This window comes from Gracilinanus agilis, chromosome 6 (assembly GCF_016433145.1).
Source record: "Gracilinanus agilis isolate LMUSP501 chromosome 6, AgileGrace, whole genome shotgun sequence".
NCBI classification, from domain to species: Eukaryota; Metazoa; Chordata; class Mammalia; order Didelphimorphia; family Didelphidae; genus Gracilinanus; species Gracilinanus agilis.
Window position 1 is genome coordinate 238168670 of NC_058135.1, and position 19293 is coordinate 238187962.

Genomic DNA, 19293 nt, shown 5'->3' on the forward strand with positions numbered 1-19293 from the left:
GGGGGGGGGGGGGGGGGAGGGGGGGGGGGGGGGGGGGGGGGGGAGGGGGGGGGGGGGGGGGGGGGGGGGGGGGGGGGGGGGGGGGGGGGGGGGGCCTCTCCTGGTCCCCGAAGGAGCGGCTCTTCTTCCTGGCTGCCTAAGCAGATGGAAGGGCTCTATTTTGAGGTCACAGCAGGAAAGAAAGCAAAAGAGGGGGCAAAAAATGCTTTAGAGTTGGAAAACTGTTGGTTGTTTTTAAAGTCTTCTAAAAAGCTGAAATGAATCTTCAGGAACTTCATTGTCGTAGTGACTTTCTGGCAGGTGTCGGTGCAGAGCTTGTTCACCTGAATGACAGCCTCCTCTTGGGACTCTGGCGGGAGAGGCAGATGCTGGATTTTTTCCTTCCTTGGTTTCCCTTCTCAGTGACACAATCCTGGGCTTTTGTGGGAGAGTGAGGAAGGCTTCTGTAGCATTCTAGCGGATCCTTTTAAACAATGGTGTGGCATACTGCCCTGAGGGGTGAAACCAGCGTGGGGGAGTCAGGAAGCTCCCATGTAGGTTCCCCACCTCTTAGCAGTTCCATTGTTCCTGCCAGCATTTCCCTCCTAGACAGCTCCATGGATCCCAGAAAAAGAAGCGTGAGGCTTTTTAAAAAGGGGATATGGTAGGGGGCAGCTGGGTAGCTCAGTGGATTGAGAGCCAGGCCTAGAGATGGGAGGTCCTGGGTTCAAATCTGGCCTCAGACACTTCCCAGCTGTGTGACCCTGGGCAAGTCACTTGACCCCCATTGCCTACCCTTACCATTCTTCCACCTATATGTCAATACACAGAAGTTAAGGGTTTAAAATTAAAAAAAAAAAGGGGGGGGGGATACGGTTCATTCTGACCCAGAGCCCCCAGAGTTGGAGGGGGCCGTAGCAGCCTTCCCACTCAAAAGCGAGCTAAGAATTTCCCCCTGTCCAGTCTCCACTAAAGGCCGTTAGGGAAGGGAGCCTGGAGGGGAGCCGCTGCTTCCCGAGAATTCCATTTTTGCACGACTCTGTCAGGTTCCCATCAGGAGTTTTCCTTGAACCATGTTTAAATCTGCCACTGCCACTTCCGTGGCCTGTCCAGCCTTCTGGGCTGAGCAGAACAGCTCTAATCCTCCTCCTCGGAGGCAGACCTTCCGAGAACGTCCGGCTCCTTCTAGAGAGTGTTCTTGCTAGGGGAGGCCTTCTCGACTCCTCCCGCCCGTCTCTGCCTCAGCCCAGCCACCCTCTTCTAGTCAAAGGGAGGATGGAAGCCCACTTTATTTGCTTTTAGTGCCTAGATTACTCTCGATTCTGTCTCTAAAGGTCAGAGATGTTCAATAGTCTCCTCTGCTTGTACTTCCAGTACTGTCAGGTGTCCTTTCAATCTGCTGACTCGAACCAGTCATTGAGTGGCGTTAGGCCCTCTTTTAGGAACAAATGAGTGAATGAAAAAGCGTTTTTAAGATTTACTACTATGTACTAAACATTGTGCTGAAAACCAGAAAACAAATCTCAAACCAAGAGAGTCCGTGCCGCAGGCAGCTCACGTTCCAGAGGGGAGACAACACACCAAAGGAAATGGTGGCCAAAGGGGGGGAGAGGGACTGGGGCAGCAGGGGACTAGATTGAGGGACACCATCTCATTTATTTTGGGTTTTGATTCCTTCTTAACCATTTTTGTTTTGTCATTCCCAGCCCAAAGAAAAGAAGATAGAATATTTCTTTTTATTTGAAAAAAATTTTTTTAGATTATTTCTTTTTTTTAATTAAATTTAATTTTTTAAACTCTTACCTTTTGCCTTAGAATCAGTACTATGTATTGGTTCTAAAGCAGAACAGTGGTAAGGCTTCGGCAATGGGGCTAAGTGACTTGTCCAGGATCACATAGCTAAGAAGTGTCGGAGGTCACATTTGAACTCGGGACCTCCCATCTCTAGGCCTGGTTCTCAATCCACTGAGCTACCCAGCTGCCCCCTACTGTATCCATTGAGCCAGCCAGCTGCCCCCAGAAAATTTCCTTGTAGAAGAGAAAACACTATCGGGCCTAGAAGTGCTGGCAGGACAAAGGCACAGGCACACGCTCTCTTCCGGAATCCGTGAGGGCTCCCCAGCGTTGCAGATGCATTCTTGCAGGGGTCTCCCTCAAGCGAGAGCCCAGAGGCTCCGTCTGCTGCCGTGCCAGGACCAGGCCTTGTGCCGGCCTGCTTTGTGAGCGTTTCGGGCGAAGGGAAGGAGGAGGCGCCCTCGCTCTGCGGGACGTCCCTGGGGAGGGGTTGTCGCGGGGCACAGATCAGTGTGGCGCAGCGTAACGCGGTTCTCCTCTTTCTCTCTGCTTGGCAGCCATTCATTCCACGGTCCACTTGCTGAAGCTGGGCCTTCCGCCCCCCCACAAAGAAGCCCGCCAGCGGCGGAAGGAACTTCGGAAGAAGATGCTGGCGGAACAGGAGGCGCTGGAGAGGCAGATGAAGGAGCTCCAGGTGGCCAATGAGAACAAGCAGCAGGAGCTGGAGCAAGTGAGGAAGGTGAGAGGCTCCGGGCCTGGCGTCGGCCCGGGACGAGAGCGCGGCGCCCGGTGGCTGGGGTCCGGCTTCCCTGCCTGGTCCTCGGGCCGTGAGGCGGAGGGTCAGGAGAGCCGTCTGGCCCGGCCCCTGGGCCAGGCCAGAGCCTCTCCCGTCCTGGGACGATGAACTCACACGCAGAAACCCTGGAACCCAAACAATGTGTGAATTTTGACCGCGGGCCTCCTTCCTCCTCGCGCGCCCCCCGAGGAGCCCACGGCGTGGCCTGACGACCTCCGGCCCCTGGCGTGGAAGAGGTGCCTTTGAGGCCTGAGTGTGCCCGTGAGCTTTGTGTGGTGGCCCGCAGAGGAGGGCGCTGTGTCCGGGATGGGCCTCCTGGTGCTGAGGGCGCTTTGTCCTCGGCTCCTGCCCTCTGCAGACAGCACAAGGGCTTTAGGCACCGAACTCCTCCCGGGCACGCACGGCCGCCCACCGGAGCTTCATTTTTCTGCTTCCCAGGGCCCTTTCCGCCACGCTCAGCAGCCTGCCTGGCTGGCCCCCGGCCCCTGCTCCCGTTTTACCTTTCCAGCCTGGTTTACACGGGTTCTTGTTACCCCTTACGGAGGTGCCCCCTCCGCCCCCGGGCACTAGGCAGAGCGTCCTTCGTGCCACGAATCCGTGCCCTCTTCGCTGCCTCAGCAAGGCTCAGGCTGCCTCCTTCTCTCTGATCCCGTCTTGGAAAACCACTTTCAGGAATGAACTTTCCCTTCTTGAGTTTTCCCCTGACACGCTCTCGGGTCTGTCCTTCGTCCTCAGACGTACCCGTGACTCTGCGTGGCATTTGTGCCCGCGCTGTGTTCCTCTGTCCCTCTCCCCAGCTCCCACTTTATTCTCTCTGAGGGCACCAACGCTTGCACGTGTCACTCTTTGTTCCTCCAGCATTCAGCACGTGCCTTTGCACACTGTACGCTTGACAGGCATTTCTTGAATTGATCCACAGAACCCCTCCGGCTTCTTATAGGTGCAGGAAAGTAAATGGCAAATGTAGCGTTAGCTTCTAAAGCGGGCTTGGGCTTCCCAGAACTTGAGAGTTGTCCGAAGGGATCTCAGAAGCCAGTTAGGGGGGCAGCTGGGTAGCTCAGTGGATGGAGAGCCAGGCCTAGAGACGGGAGGTCCTAGGTTCAAATCTGGCCTCACACACTTCCCAGCTGTGTGACCCTGGGCAAGTCACTTGACCCCCATTGCCTACCTTTACCACAATACTGCCTACACAGCATTGACTCCCAAGATGGAAGGTAAGGCTTAAAAAAAAAAGAAGCCAATTAGGCCAACCCAAAACGGAATAAGCATCTGTCCTTGACAGGCCCCGCTGGCTGGGAATAGGGAGCTTTAAAATGAAACCAAAGACAAGAAAATGGCCTTCAAAAGCCAGGCTTTCTTTCTGCATGAGAAAGTGAAATACCATTAGCGATAACATTGATTTTTTAATTTTTGTTTGCTAAAAAGGGAACCTTGGAGGGAAATACAGGAGAGAACAGAGCGGGAGAAGAATGAGAGTTGGTATTTCCCCTAGCTCTGAAAATGAAAGAAGGAAATCGGGGTGTGCTTAGTTTTCTGAATCATTTGGTTGAGAGAGGAAAGAAATGTTTGTTATATTAACTTGAATTCTGATAGGTCTTCAGGTGTCATGATCTCACTTTCTATATTTAAACATCTTTGGGTGCAATTTTTATAGTTTAGGTGGTTGGTGATATTTAAGTGGTGACGCTAGAATACTTTAAAATTAGGCCTTAGGTTTTTGTTCACATGCTTGTGGTTCCTTGATGTAAATCATTATTTCATTATTTGTAGCCATGAAAAAAAAAAAGCTTTCTGTGGGGTTACTTTGTGGCTCATGTTGCTTTTTACTTACTGGTAAAGTTTTGAGGAAGAATTGTTCTTGGGACTTTCCTATAACATGTGAGACTTTAAAAAATCAGAAAAATAGCTTAAAAATACATTATTTCTCCGAGTTTGTATTAATAGAATGACAATTGAACGGACGTTGGACTCTTAGAATTTTCACCTTTTGGAACTTGAAATGAGCTTAGCCTTGTTCATTTTTTGGTATTAAAACCAGCTTCTTGGTTCATTTGTTTGCTCATTGGGTGCCTTCTATGGTTAATGGTGCACCACTTAGCATTTTGATGACTATAATTTCACAGCCTTCATTTTTTGATGTTTTATTGTTCTTTCCATTTGCATTGTTGACTGCAAGGTCCTCATCCTTAATTCTTCTGGAGGTGTCCCAGAGCCTCATTCCATTCTAAGTCTTGCAGGCCTCACTGGCCTCTTGGGTGGGGACCATCTGCCTAGCCATTGCTCCCCACAATCCTCTGGGCCTTGCCATTTACGCTGCTGCTTTACCTGCCCAGGGACTCCCGGGCTTTTTCCATCTGCCATGAACTAAGCATCAGCACGAGTCTTCCTTTACACGTTGACTTCCCCTAGTAGAATGTGAGGGCCTTGACAGTAAGGTGTCTGTCTCCATTTTCTTTTTGTGTCCACAGTACATTGTATATAATAAATGCTTCAGTGCTTTTCCATTCTAGTCCAAATAACAATTTGTTTAGCCATTTTCCAGTCATTGGGAATCTTTATTTCCATTCGTTTGTTACCACAAAAGGTGTTGCTATACATATTTTGGTATATATGTATTTTAAAAGTATTTTAAAATAAATATATTACCTAAAAAGGAAGAAAGTCTTAAAAAAAGCAGGAATTTTTTTTTTTTAAACCTTTACCTTCCATCTTGGAATCAATACTCTGTATTGGTTCCAAGGCAGAAGAGCAATAAGGGCTAGGCAATGGGGATTAAGTGACTTGCCTCGGGTCACCCAGCTAGGAAGTGCCTGAGACCAGATTTGAACCCAGGACCTTGAACCAGTCTCAGGACCTGGCTCTCAATCCACCGAGCCACTCAGCTGCCCTCCTAGGCATGTTTTAAAAATGGATTTTTTCCTAAGAAACCACTGTTAAAATTTTACTTCTCTCAATCTGATGATAACTGGCTTAGGAAAGGGAAGTAGATCCTGCTAGAAGGCATCTGTATAGTAATGAGCCATCCGTGCTTCACTGTGTTGGCTGAACTTCAGACTGAAGTTCAGCTAAAAGGATTGGAGCTTTTTGGGGTGGATTTTAAGTTTAATATAAACCACACAAAGAGCCAGTGCAAACTTGGGCTTAATTAAGAGAAGCATGATGTCCAGAACTAGGCAAGTGACTGCTTCATGTGCCCAGCTCAAAGCGTCATTGGGAGAGTTCTGTTCTGCTTGGAAGATATCTGCCACGGGAGGAGTGGGTAAAGGAAAGGGGGAGAGTTAGCCCACGTGGGGCCAGAAAGCTGTCTTTTCTCAGAAAGGATATGACAACGGCTTTGTTTTTATCGATCGTGCCCTCTGGAGCCAGTGGGAGAAGCCAAGAAGAGGTAGCTCTTGGCATGGCACAGCCTTCTGTCAGGACCACTTCCCAAGAGGAGTGACTGCCTCAGGAGGCAGGAGGGCCCCCTTCCTTACAGATCTTTGAGCAGAGTCCGGAGGATGATTTGTGGGGATGTCAGACGGGGGATTCTTGTTCCAGTGAGGGCTGGACCACACGAGCTTCTCTCATTAGTGAGTCACCGATGGGTGGGAAATCTCTGAAAATGGTGGCCGGGGCCATGTCAGAGAGCCAAAGAGCGGTTTTTAGAAGATGTGCTCGTACATACCTGCTCTTCCGTCCCTTTCCCACTGCTAGCCTGGGAATGACCGGTCAGTGCTACCGTGGCTTCCAGGAAGGGCACAGGCACAGCAGATTGTCTTACCGCTCTCCTCACCCTTCTGGTGACTCTCTGGGGGAAGGAAACTCCCTTCATTGGCCGCCATTTTCTTATATGGATTGTCTCTCCCTAGTAGATTGTAAGCTCTTTGAGGACAGGAACTGCCTCTGTTTTGCCTTTGTATTCCCTAGCACTGAGCCTGGCTCATAAATGCTCATTCATTCATTCATTCATTCCTGTTTCTCTGAATTCCTATGTAGTTGGTCAGCTCATTTTTTGTTAAACTCTACAGAAACTGGAAGAAGCTGCATTTCGTGCTGCTGAAGAGGAAAAGAAACGCCTTCAGACGCAAGTGGAACTACAGGACAGGTTCAGCCTGGAGCTAGAAAGAGAGAAACTCGTAAGAATCCCAGCTGGGGAAAGCGTGGTGCCTGGGGAAGGGGACGGGCTCTGGCCTTGCGTTCTGACAGGCAGCCTCACCTGTCCAGGTTTTGGGGTCTTCATCAAGTGAGGGGGCTTGACTAGATCCTTTCTGAGATTCCTTTTGAGTTGAAAATTCAGTGATTGTAGCCTCTTCTTTTCCCCTTTCTACCTCTTTCCCCATCCCAAATATTTTCTTGTTTAAATGCAAAAAGACTGGATTAATGGGATTCTATGAACATGCTGTCTTCCATCATCTCGGCCATCTCATTCTTATTAGAGAATCCCCTTACTGAAGAACAGTGACTCAACCAGGATGACTCAGACTTCCTAATATTTCTTCCCTAAAGCAGTTTCTCATTGTTTGGCGTGAAAGAGGCTGTGATTGCATGTGTATAGACAAAAGAAGAACACAGAGAGGGATGGTGGCAGAGAGCTGAGAGACGGTTAGCTTTGGGATTTTCTTTTCCTAGTGAAGCACTCGGATTTTTTTTTAAAGGGAGACTGTTCAGATGCTCTAACCCTTGTTCACTGCTCGTGACTGCCCATTAGGGTTGGAGGGGTCCTAGGATGAGGTGTGATGGCCCAAGGCCTCTATTCCAAGGGAGCTAGATGGGATGGGAAATGGAGAAGAGAGAGAGGCAGCAGGCAGGAATTGAGAATGTAGCGCTAAATTGGGCCCTCATCCTCCTTTTTCCACTTCCCAAGTCTCCCTCCCTTCTTAAAATTCTTAGTCAGTTGGCTAAGGCTTAGTCTTTAATTTAACCCTTTGTTTGCCTTGAAAAGGATGATGGTCACTTTATTTAATCCTTTACTGGCCACCAGTAGTTGCTTTTCAATGCAGGAAAAAACATGTTTAAGGGAAAGAGATTCTAGAGGGAAAATATTCCTGATTAAAGGAAGGAAAATTTTTGGAAGGATGGACAAATTAGGGTATTTAAGTTATTTTTAATTCTGAATTCTGATTTTATTTGATTTTGAATTCTAAATATTTTTTTTGGATTAGAATGGGATACCCCCTTTGGAAAAGCTGGCAGGCGGTGGTTGTGTCTTGACGGGAAGCAAGCCAAGAAGGATTAAGTACTTGGGGACTCTCGTGGATAGATCTTGTCAGGGAGGCCCCTTCTTGTTGGGCGGAACTGACTGTACTTTAAAATGTTCTCATTTTATGCCGTTAGATCAGGCAGCAAATGGAAGAACAGGTTGCCCAGAAGTCATCTGAACTGGAGCAGTATTTGCAGAGGGTCCGAGAACTTGAAGACATGTACCTGAGACTCCAGGAGGCTCTAGAAGATGAGAGGCAAGCCCGGCAAGACGAGGAGACGGTCAGGAAGCTTCAGGCCAGGTGCTGGTTCCCTTTCCTTAATGCCGCCCTAAGCTTTCTTATCAGCCTAACAGAAAAAGGGAGCACAGATTGAAAGGAGTTTAATGAAAAGGTCTCTCTTAACCCCGTGGTGGCACCAGCAGCTTCTCTGCTGTCTCTTTGGCATTTACTTCCTGTTTCTGCCCATTCATGTGAACACACACATATTTTTAGTTCTCCAAAGCAATTCTCAGAGACCATAAAAGACTGATAATTAGATTTGATTCAATTCTGAGTATCAACAAAGAGAGTCTCCACTGAGGGAGTTTCCTGCACTGAGGGAGGCAAGGACAGGATCAGAGCAAACCCCCCCAGCCTGCTTTATGCTGTGAGTCCCCCATCCCAGCTGCTGGGAGACAGCTGATGTCGGGGATGACGCCTCGAGGGCCTTCCTTCCCTGGGGGGCCTTGATGGTGGCCTGGAGGAGAACTGGGCCATTTGGGCCATCCTGGGGCAGATGGGAGGGAGGGACAAGGCTGCTTCTGGGCCGAAATCTGAATGGGAGCCTGTGTGCAGAGTATTGTAGCTGGTTCTGGGGCCAGGCTTGAAGAGATGGCAAGGATCGAAGGCTATCTTCAGCGTTAGTTGAAGGAACATGAAATGTTAAAAATGTTTTCGAGCCCTTTGCTTGGCCCTTCTGCCTCCTGAGACCCTTCTCTTGCAAGGAGTCCGGCTCCTAGAAAAAGGGATCCCCCATACCTGCTCCTGAAGGGACCTGCCCGTACCTTGTCTCTGCAGGCCTAGCATATGTGCGCAGACACACACACACACACACACACACACACACACACACACACACACACACACGCATGCAGGGATCTCTGCCTACTGTTCTCTCACACAATGAACGACTAAGTATCGACTCTGAGGCAGAAGAGCGGTGCAGGCTGGACGGTAGGGGTTAAAGTGACTTGCCCAGGGTCACACCTCTGGGCAGTGTCTGAGCCCAACAGAGACCCCGGGCCCCCCCAAGCTAGGCCTGGTGCTCCATCTGTCGTGCTGCTTTGCTGCCCAAAGTGGATTTAATTTGGATCAAATCAGAATGATTTTGGTTTTGTCTCGCTATTCCTTTCCCTTTAGACAGCTATAAGCTTCTCCTTTAAAGAAGTAAAGTGGTGTCCCTCCTTTCACGGGGATGTGGAGGTGGTCAGCAGCACCGGGGCTGGGGCTCTCCTCCAGCAGTGGTTCTGCAGCCAAGGCCAGGGGAGGCCGGAGAGGAGGGCCTGGGCCAGGCCGAGTCGGCCTCCCTTCCATACAAACTGCCCCCAGCACCGGCTTGGAGAAGAGACGAGGCGGGGGTGCAGACTCTCATAGAGGACAGCGTAGACCCGGCGACTTCGCAAAGTCCTTCATTCTCTCAGGTCGGCGGCTCTGTGAATACGGGATTAGCCTGGAACCTGAAGGGAAGCTTCTCAGGGCACCGTCTCAGTGAGAGACGCCCAAGATTAAATGCCAGAAGCACCAGGAAACTTGAGGATCAGCCGTAAGCAGCTGTTGCCCCGGCGGTCCAGAATGGGCTGACCTATTGATTTCTGGAGAAGAGAAACTTCCAGATAACTAAACTATTTGAGCAACAAAACTTTTGTTTTAGGGGGCAGCTGAGTAGCTCAGTGGATGGAGAGCCAGGCCTAGAGACAGTGAGTTCTGGATTCAAATCTACCCTCAGACACTTCTTAGCTGTGTGGCATGGGACAAGTCACTTAACCTCCATTGCCCAGCCCTTACTGCTCTTCTGCCTTGGAACCGATATACAGTACTGATTTTAAGGCAGAAAGTAAGGGTTATTTAAAAAACAAAAAACAAACCAAAACTTCTGTTTTAGAAATTCTTCTAAAAATATTTCTTTCAACCTTAGTAAACACTGTTTTGAGCACAAAGCTTTACTTGATGTTTCCAAACCAAATATCAGTTAATTTTATCTCTCTTTTCCCCCTTGAAGTTATCATGAGTTGAGCTTGAAATGGGTCAAACCTCTTCTGGAGTGTTCAGTAGTAAAGAAAAAAAAAATCGCCACTTTCATGCGAGAAGGTGATTGTTCTCCAGCAGAAGTGTCAAACTTGGAGGAGGGAGCTGGCAAAGGGACCCAAAGCGAGGCCCGAACCAGATCGAAACGTACCTGGGAAATGTCCAACAAAATTTTAGATATACAGCATCACACAGAAAATGCTCATTTGTTTTTCTAAGCTAATAGGCAACTTGCAGGGATCTGATTGTGATTCTTCTTTGCTAGCAGCAGCAGCTCACATCAGCTCTCCTCATTTCCTCTTGTTAAATAGAAGTTTGGTTTTGAATAGCTTTAGAAAGGGTCAGCCTCTGACAAGGGCCTTTATTAGGGCTAAACTTGCAGGAAGAACGAGGATCTCTGCCGTGGCTGGAAAAGCTACCTTCAACTTTTAGGATGAGGACTTTATGGCTGAAACTCTCAAAATAATTCATGATAGAATTGACCGTGGGAACATGTTTTGGACTTACAAAATAAGGCAACCAGTCCATAGACATTTATGAAGGCCCTGTAAAAATATAAACAGAATTGGGAGGAAAGCTAAATGTAAACAAGACATTTGTCCAAAAGGCCGAGTGTTCCCTTATAGGAAGGCAAACATAATGGATAGCTTACATATTAGAGAGGGTAGCTTTGGGTCAGCCAGTACTGCCATATTCTAATAGATGCATCTCTTGGGAAAATGTGGCCCTCTGGGCTTCCTTTGGCCGGGCACACCCACATTGGAATGAGACTGAGGTTAGTATGGCCCCCGGGCAAAGATGACACCCAAATCCGTGATGCATCCTATTTGTTGATGATAGGTTTGTATTTCTTGTCCTCCCAATGGGTGGGAGGACTGAGAGAGAATTTGGAACTGAAGATAAAAATAAAATGTAAAAATAAAATATGAAAAACCTCATTCATGTATGAAAATACATTATATTATGCATACATTCATCTGTATGCACTAAACTTTAAAAATATTTGCTGGTCCAATTTGATCTATGCAGAGAGAAGGAGTGCAATTCCACATAATCCAACAAATATTTCTTCTTGGCCTTATGCTTGGACTTTTTCAGCACTTAATTGCACCTGGATCTCATTGGTTTTGAGGGACCTCTTTGAGCAGGACAGATGAGTGCTTTCTCAATTCTTGTCTGTGCCTTCCTGTATGTTTCCTACAGAGAGTCTACTCTGTAAAGAGAGCTTTCCTTTAAGGTCCTCTAAGATTATGTGGGTCCCTCTGGGACTGGCCCATCTTTCCTGGGCTTATACTTCATGGATAGGAATGCTTATAGAACTTCTTGCACTGGGTATGCCATTCATAATCTGCGGCTGCTCATCACCGCCAGCTCTGGGTTTCCCTTTTCCCCTTTGGTGATCCGCCCTTGGATTCTTCAAAGAATGGTCACTGTGCCTGATTGGAAACCGTGTAGCAACACCCTACAAACATCTTAAAAGATGGGTCTTTGCTGGAGAAGCTCGGGCCACTGGGCCTGCTTTATTGTTTTCCACCTGCAGCCTGGTTCTCTCTAATTTTCCATTCTGGCCGTGGGTCATCGTCCGGCTGAAGTGCCCATCAAACGAGCACAGACCGAGGAGGCGGCTCAATGAGCTTCCCATCCGTGGGGCGCAGCAGAGGCCGGATGATAGGCTTTGGTTATCGGCTAGCTTTCAGCCCACGAAACCAAGGCATCCCGCTGAATGAAATAAATGCCCTTTGTTGATGGTGATGATGACAGAAATCTAGGAAATAAGCTTCCCTCCCTCAGAGCCGAGCTCATTTTTTATCCCAATTCCCCGCATTAAGTCACCCTTTGCAAGGCTGCCGAATAGGATAACCCCAGGATGGGCGAAGGTTGGCTTCGCAGTCATTCGTGTGAAAAAAGACCCCAGAGCCGTATGGGATTCCGAGCTCGGTATGTGCCAGGAGGGCCGCGGCTGCCAAAAATCTTCTGTGTGATCTCCGTGGCGTCTGCAGCGAGGGAGAGCCGCAGGCGGCAGCGAGCACGCCCGGAGCGCCAACCCAAAGGACGTTGTTCAGCTGGTGTGTGCCCAGAAGAAGGCTCTGAGGCACAGATGAGGAGCCGATGATCGGGCTGCAGCCGCTGGGAATGGAATATGAGGAGGAGCGAGAGCTGTCTGGAAGCCTTCAGAGGGACGCTGGTCATGGCCACTCTCCCCCTGGGGGCTGTGCTTCGCGGAGCCCCTCCTCCCTGTAACCCGGAGAGGCAGGTACCCCTGTGAGGCAGGTGCCCGGGGCAAGGAGGCCTCGGGGGACAGCCAGGACCAGGGCTGCAGGAATTCATTAGGAACAGAAGAACAGACTTCCGAGTTGTTCAGAGGGAGGAAGGCGGCTCGACCACCCCAGCTGAACTAACAAGTATTTATCCAGGACCCACGGTGTGCCCCAAAACGCGCAGGCCCGGCCTCGTTCCCTTGGAGGCGAAGCCCCTCCCCGCCGCCCCAGATGCCTGCAGTGGCAGATGGCGGCCTGAGGATGGCAGCACGCAACTTCCTGTCCATTTCCTCTTTGTTTATTGCAGGTCAATTACAGATAGTGTATCTGACCTCAAGCGGGGATTCTCGGACCTCCTATCAGGTTCTCTCCTCTGTGTGTGCATGTTGTTTCCTGTCCCCCGCGGTAATGGTCCACTAGGCCTTGGATGCCCGGAGCCCCGGGTGGCTCACCACCCTCCCTGTCGTGCATGCTCATTTGGTGGGAATCCCACAGTGTCTGGGAGTATTGCCCGAGCGCCTAGAAGACCTTCCCCTTCATCACCACCCGCCTCCCTCAGATCCTTTGATTTGTTTCATGCGTTTGTCGTTCGGTGTGACGGGTCTTTCCCTAGTAGTGCCTTATGCCTGGCAGTCAGCCGCAGGGGTGGGGGACATCTTCTCTGTCTGATCCCCGGTGCTACTCCCCGCAGGCTGCTGGAAGAAGAGTCTTCCAAGAGGGCCGAGCTAGAAAGATGGCACCAGGAGCAGCAGCAGGCCATCCAGACCACCGAGGCCGAGAAGCAGGAGCTGGAAAATGAGCGAGTCCTGAAGGAGCGGGCCCTTCAGGAAGCCATGGAGCAGCTGGAGCAGCTGGAGCTGGAGAGGAAGCAGGCTTTGGAGCAGTATGAGGCAAGCTGCGCAGGGCCCCCACCTCCCCTGGGCCGGGAGGGATTTCAGGACAAGCCTCGGTTTTAAAGGGACTGCAGTTTTATGAACCTGCAAATAGGGGAGGGGTGCATGGAGGTGGAGGAGGGGGAACCAAAAAGGGTAGAAGAATAGGGCGCTTCTACATCATAGTTTTGTAGTAGATATAATCCTTCAGTCTGGTAAATACCATTATTTATTCTCTTCTGCTTGCTGCAAACATTTAGGCCTTCCTTTTTGGGGGGAGGGGATTTTTAAAATTCTGAACTTAATAAACATCAAACAAAGAAAACATTTCCATATGCAAAGTGGCAAAGTTAGAGGTTCTACTTGGAATCACTCATTCTGTACATCTTGCTTTTCTTTTCTTTTTTTTTTTTAAACCCTTACCTTCTGTCTTAGAATCAATGCCATCTATTAGTTCCAAGGCAGAAGAGTGCTAAGGGCTAGGCAATGGGGGTTAAGTGACTTGCCCAGGGTCACCCAGCTGGGAAGTATCTGAGTCCAGATTTGAACCCAGGACCTCCCATCTCTGAGCCTGACTCTCAATCCACTGAGCCACCCAGCTGTCCCCTTGTACATTTTGGTTTTTAAAAGAGCGGGCCATTTAGCACATATCTTCCCGGCTCTCCTGTTTGTCCATATTTCCTTCTGAATTCTCATTTGTTCCCTTGTGTCTGCTGTTCTTTTAAATAAGCTTTCATTAAAGGCTTTTGTTCTTCATGTCACCATAAGGTTCCTGGTGCCCCTACTTCTCTCCAAGAGCCATTCCATAGAAATTAAAGGATTTTTTTTTTAAACCCTCACCTTCCATCTTGGAGTCAATGCAGTGCATTGGCTCCAAGGCAGAAGAGTGATAAGCGTAGGCAATGGGGTGAAGTGACTTGCCCAGGGTCACACAATGGGGAAGTGTCTAAGGTCAAATTTGAACCTAGGACCTCCAGTCTCTAGGTCTGGCTCTCAATCCACTGAGCTACCCAGCTGCCTCCGAAATGAAAGGATTTTTAGAGGCAAAAAAGTGGGGAAAAGATCAGAACTGATTAGGGCCCTGAGAAAGCCTGAAACTATGTGCAATGGACAGCTCTCATGGACCTCTGCAGGTCCCTGAGATGCCTTTTTTCACATGAAATGGTTTTTAGCTGCCTCTGTTCTCAGCAGAGGAGTGGTTTCAGTCTGGAAAAGGGCAAGGATTTGGGGCCTTCTTGGGAGACTGGCGGGAGCAGAGTGAGGCTGAAGCTGGGCTGGCTGGAGGGAGGATATGCTGGTTGGAGAAGAGCGGTGCTCTTTGAGGAGGACCTCTTCGGTCCTCCAGTCGTGTTGGTTTGATGCCTAGAAAACCAGTCACGGTTCCGAGTCTGCACCGATTTTTCCTTGGAGTAAGGAATATGCCTGTGGAAACTTGGAAAACCCAGCTGTCTAACCCGAGGCCCCACTCTCTATTTCAGGGAGTCAAAAAGAAGCTAGAGATGGCGGCCAGCAAGACCAGGAGCTGGAAGGACAAGGTGGCCCAGCACGAGGGCCTCATCCGCCTGATAGAACCGGGTAAGGGCTCTCTGACTTACCGGGGCTTTCCGTCGTGTGTGTGTGTGTGTGTGTGTGTGTGTGTGTGTGTGTGTGTGTGTGTGTGTGTGTGTGTGTGTGTGTGTGTGTGTGAATGTGCACAGATTCTTCCCTCTTCTGGGCTTCTTGTCTGTCTGGACGGGGCTCAGGACTGCCTTCCGAGGCAGGAGCTGAAATGCCCCAAGGAAATGTTAAAAAAGCAAGTTCATGGCTCCCTGAGAAAGTGTAGAAACCGGGCTGTTTGTGTCCTTTTGTTTGCATTTGCCCCAGGGCTAGCCTCCAGAGGGAAAGGCTGAGGGGAGGCCACTTCAGCATAACCATCCTGTCTAGAGCCCTAAAGAGGGGGAGGAGAAATGGGTCCAGGCAGGCTCCTCCCAGGCCCGCGTTTGTTTTGTTTACAGACACCCGTGGGTGCCCCCTCCACCGTCAAAGCTAGTCTATAAGTCTGTCTGTTTTTCAGGTCCCAAAAATCCCCATTTAATCACAAACTGGGGCCCGGCGGCGTTCACCCAAGCAGAGCTCCAAGAGCGGGAGAAGAGCTGGAAAGACAGAAAGAGCACGGAGTGAGCACGAGGGGCACCTGGAGCCGGAGGGCTGGGGCCAAAGGCAGGGCCGCGGCCATCCTCTCCCCCTGCCCGGATGGACACCCCACTTGTTGGTTGGCCCCCCTCCCCTCAGAAGACAGCTTTCCTTTGAACCCCCGCGGAGGGGAGCCGCGTGTTAGACAATGGACTAGCCTGCCCTGTGTTCCCCTCCACCTTCTTCTGTCCGGGGGCCTTCCTGCCCTCAGCAGGCCAGAAGGGTGACCCGCCCACTTCCCAGTCCTCTTGATGAGCGGCCCCTGGACCCCGACTCCCCGATAGCCCCTCCGCAGCCTCGGGCCCGGCGCCATGCTCCCATGTTCCCACTAGCGGCTCTGTTGCTCCTTTCCTCCCCCGCGAGTGTTCTCCCTCCAGGCCGGCCACTGGGCTGCGCAGGGGGCAAAGCTGGGGTGGAGAGGATGGTCTGTGGCAGCCTGGCCTCGCCCCGGCGGCCTGCTGGGTGGTGCCGCGGAGGATCGGCAGAAGGCTGGACAGTCCGTGTGCCGAGAAGGGGCTGACCTCCCCGGGACCTCGGGGCTGGGCCCGTCCCCAGAAACGAGGCGCCTGACCTACGGGGCCTCCCACAGCTTGGGTAACCCAGCAAGGGGCACCGACGCCTCCATTCTTCTTCCCGATGACCAGACAGTCCCGACCTTCTCCCACAGCACTCTGAAGCCTTTCTGTGAAAACCGTCCAATCCCTTTTTCTTGGAAGAAAAACTCCATCCCTCTTGGCCAGTCTTCAGGGACTGAACCTCTCCTCGTGGAGCCAGGCTGCTCCCGGGCTTGGAAGCTCTCCAGCATTCTAGGACATGCCGGCGCTAGAGCCTCTGAGAACACAGGCTCGTCTTTGTACCAGCTCAAGGCGTTAGAGGAGGGTTTGAGTGGAATATTAATAATATTAAACTCTTCCAAAATGTCATGCACGCAGATTTATATTATTTTAGACAAATGTAGATATAGTCGAAAGAGGTATAATCCTATAAGTTACTGTCTCTTATCCAAGTGAAAAACATTAACTAGTGAAGTGCCCTTATGAATTTTTAATCATGTTGCCTTTGACAGGGAACCGCAACATAATTTTATTTAATGTTCATCTCTTCGTGCCTTTGTAAACTTTATTTTCTCATTTTTTAAAGTTCCTTCTCCTTCAGGTTCTTGAAGATTTACCGGTGCAGTTGGGTTTCTGCCTCTTCTACCCAGATATTTATCAGTATTATTGCTTTGTTTATTCAATAATATACTTTACAGATATGGAACGAGGCCTAATCCCAGCCTTTTGGAGTCATCCTAAACCCTTTCAGGAAGATCTGTGGGTGTGGGAGAGGACGGACAATTTTCTCTTAATTCACTTAAAGATCCCACTGAGGACTGCAATAAAACAAACAATTAGAGAGCCATGGCTTTCCATAGGAGCATAAAGGGCCGGAGGACAAGCCGCGGTTCTGCTGCGCCCCCTGCCGAAGTGGCCGGCTCTTCTGAAGCCCACCTCCACGGCTCCCTTGCCGAAAGCCCTTGAAAACCGGCCCTTTGGCCAGCCCGCTTGGGCCTCGCGTTGGTCCCACGTGCTGGATTCCGAACTTGGTTTCAGCCCTGACCGAGGAGTTCAGGCATCTTCAGCGAGATCCGTGTCAGAGATGTTCAGGGGGACGCCTGCCCTCCGCCCAGGGCACGGGCTTCCCGGCACCCCAAGGAGCCCAGGGGAGACCAGGAGCGAAGGCCGGGATTTCAGTGAATTACGGACAGCGTGCAGAGGAGTTAATTCAAATCATCCTTGGAGTAGTCGCAGCATTCAGAGTTGTGGGACTCCGCCGTGGGCCGTCGGGTTCAATCCATACCAGAAAAAGAGAACCCCAACAGGTGGTCCCCCCGATTTTGCTGAAATGCCTCTGGTTCCGGGGAGCCCACTGCTTCCTGAGGCAGCCCAGCTCCTTCTTGTTGTGGAGCCTGAATTTTCTCCTTTGTCCCTGCCCCCACTGTTCCTGCTTCTTTCTTTTGTATCCAGACTGAAGACTGACTCCTCGGATCCCTCGGATCCATCCCTCTTGTAGCCTCCGGCCACTCACGGCCCTCATCCATATTCCCCAGTTCTGAAATCAAATACTAGCGGATCCTGCGTTCCCTTTGTAATGGCTACACTGAAGTGACCGGTGGTGTTTGGCCGCTTCGCCCTTCCACTGGGCTCCTAAGCGACTGGCGAGGTGATTGTTTAAAAGAGATTTTTAAAAAAAGATTTTAACTTTTTAAAATTAAAATTAAATTTTAAATAAATTTTAAAACATTTTAAAAGAGATGTAAAAAAAATGCCCACCGGTAACAAAAAGGCCCCTGTTGGTTTGTGTGCAGCCCCGATGCCCCGGGGCGCCACATGCCATCATTTACAAACAATCCCATCGTCTCTACACCGTAAGGTCGGGCAAAGCGCCACTTGTTTAACTTTTGCTAATTTCCTAAAATATTTGTGAAGCGTTTTGTATTATTTTTTAGGAAAACAGACCAAATAAGAACAGGGACAAATAAATGAATGCTGCGCCTTTAAAACTGTCCACATTAATAAAGCGGCAGGGGAAAGTCCCGTGGATTTCTTAATAAAGAAATGGATGTACGAGCTCAGTTTTGCCGATGCCGACTCCCTGAACACGGCGGCTGCCGATCAGAACAGACGGTGGGCACAAGGAGAGGGTTTCTTCCCTTTGGTTTCCGAGCCCTCAGTTCGTGGGGGAAGATGTTGGTGGATGGGTTTGCCAGGCCACACAAGGAACCCATAAAGACATTTCCTCCCTCAGGAGTCTCCGCTCTTAATGTGCAGGGCTTTGGTTTTTGTTTAAAACCAAATTAAAGGGTGCCCTTTTACGTTTTAAGAGGAACTTCGCTTTGGATTTGTAGCAGGAGTTGCCCATCTTGTAGGCAAAACAGGCTTCATCTCCTTTCACTTCTCATGAAGACATCCAGATTGGCCCATGACAACTTGGACCTTCGACAGGGAGGGAATTGGGGGCAGAACCAGGCGTACACATCGTTCCATTATTTTGGTCTTTTATCTGCTTCCTGTAGAATAGGCACTTAAGGGGTTGGGAAGCCCCCAAAACTTTGGTGTTATAAAGGGCTCCTAATACTTACAAGATTGGGGTTCCTGCTAAGCTGCTGCTTCTTCTCCATCCTCCCCCTCTTCCCCTCATTCAGGGGGTCCATTAGATTGGCAAAGATCTCACATGGTCAGATTTTAAATTTTTTAATTTTAGAGAATTAAAAAAGCTCGTTGAGGGCAGGAGATGGTTTTTTCCTTGTACTTCCATCATTCAGTAAGCATTGAATTAATTTTTAAAATTAATTTGTTTCCCCCCCCCCAATCATATAACTGAAGAGAGGGACTTTAGGGGAGGGAAGACCTTTGTATCCCCAACCTATTGTAGGTTTTTTAATTCTCTAAAAAAACTTTCACTTCTAGCTCTTTTAAAATCCTCTTCATTTCCAAATGTATCCCCCTTCCTCTTCTATCAGAGAGCAATTGCTTCTCAGAAAGAAAGAAAAAACCCCAAACTGTTTAGCAGTCTCAGTATTTTTGATATTAAATTCACTTCTGCCCTCTCCTGTGTAGAAATGAGGCCTCGAACTTCTTGTTTAAACTCTCCTTCTTCCAACCCCGGAGGTGAGAGTCCAGTCTTCTGGTCCTATTTTTCTGTCCTACTTTATCCCCTTTAAAAAGTTTTAAAACATTTCTCATATCCCATTTTATTCCCTGTGGAATTAAAAACAATTTTTGGCTCTTTTTTCTAAATCAATTAAGCTATATTTCCAGCATGTGTTAAGTATATGTGTGTATGTATGTATGTATGTATGTATGTATATATATATGTATATATATATACATATATATATACACACACACATACAGAGAGAGAGATACACATAGATACATAGATAAAAAGTGAAATCCTGCCCTCAGAGAAGCTTCCAT

General features: G+C 49.4%; 1 protein-coding gene across 1 annotated transcript in view; it reads left to right on the plus strand.

Moving 5' to 3' along the window:
- Positions 1-17948, plus strand: part of SWAP70 (switching B cell complex subunit SWAP70) — a 63418-nt gene extending 45470 nt beyond the window's left edge. Inside the window, exons 7-12 of the mRNA XM_044681822.1 lie at positions 2331-2512; positions 6577-6684; positions 7883-8049; positions 12982-13180; positions 14641-14737; positions 15216-17948. Of these exons, the coding sequence (XP_044537757.1) occupies positions 2331-2512; positions 6577-6684; positions 7883-8049; positions 12982-13180; positions 14641-14737; positions 15216-15322 (860 nt within the window). The 3' untranslated portion in view covers positions 15323-17948. The remainder of the gene's footprint in view (positions 1-2330; positions 2513-6576; positions 6685-7882; positions 8050-12981; positions 13181-14640; positions 14738-15215) is intronic.
- The last annotated feature ends 1345 nt before the right edge of the window (positions 17949-19293 follow it).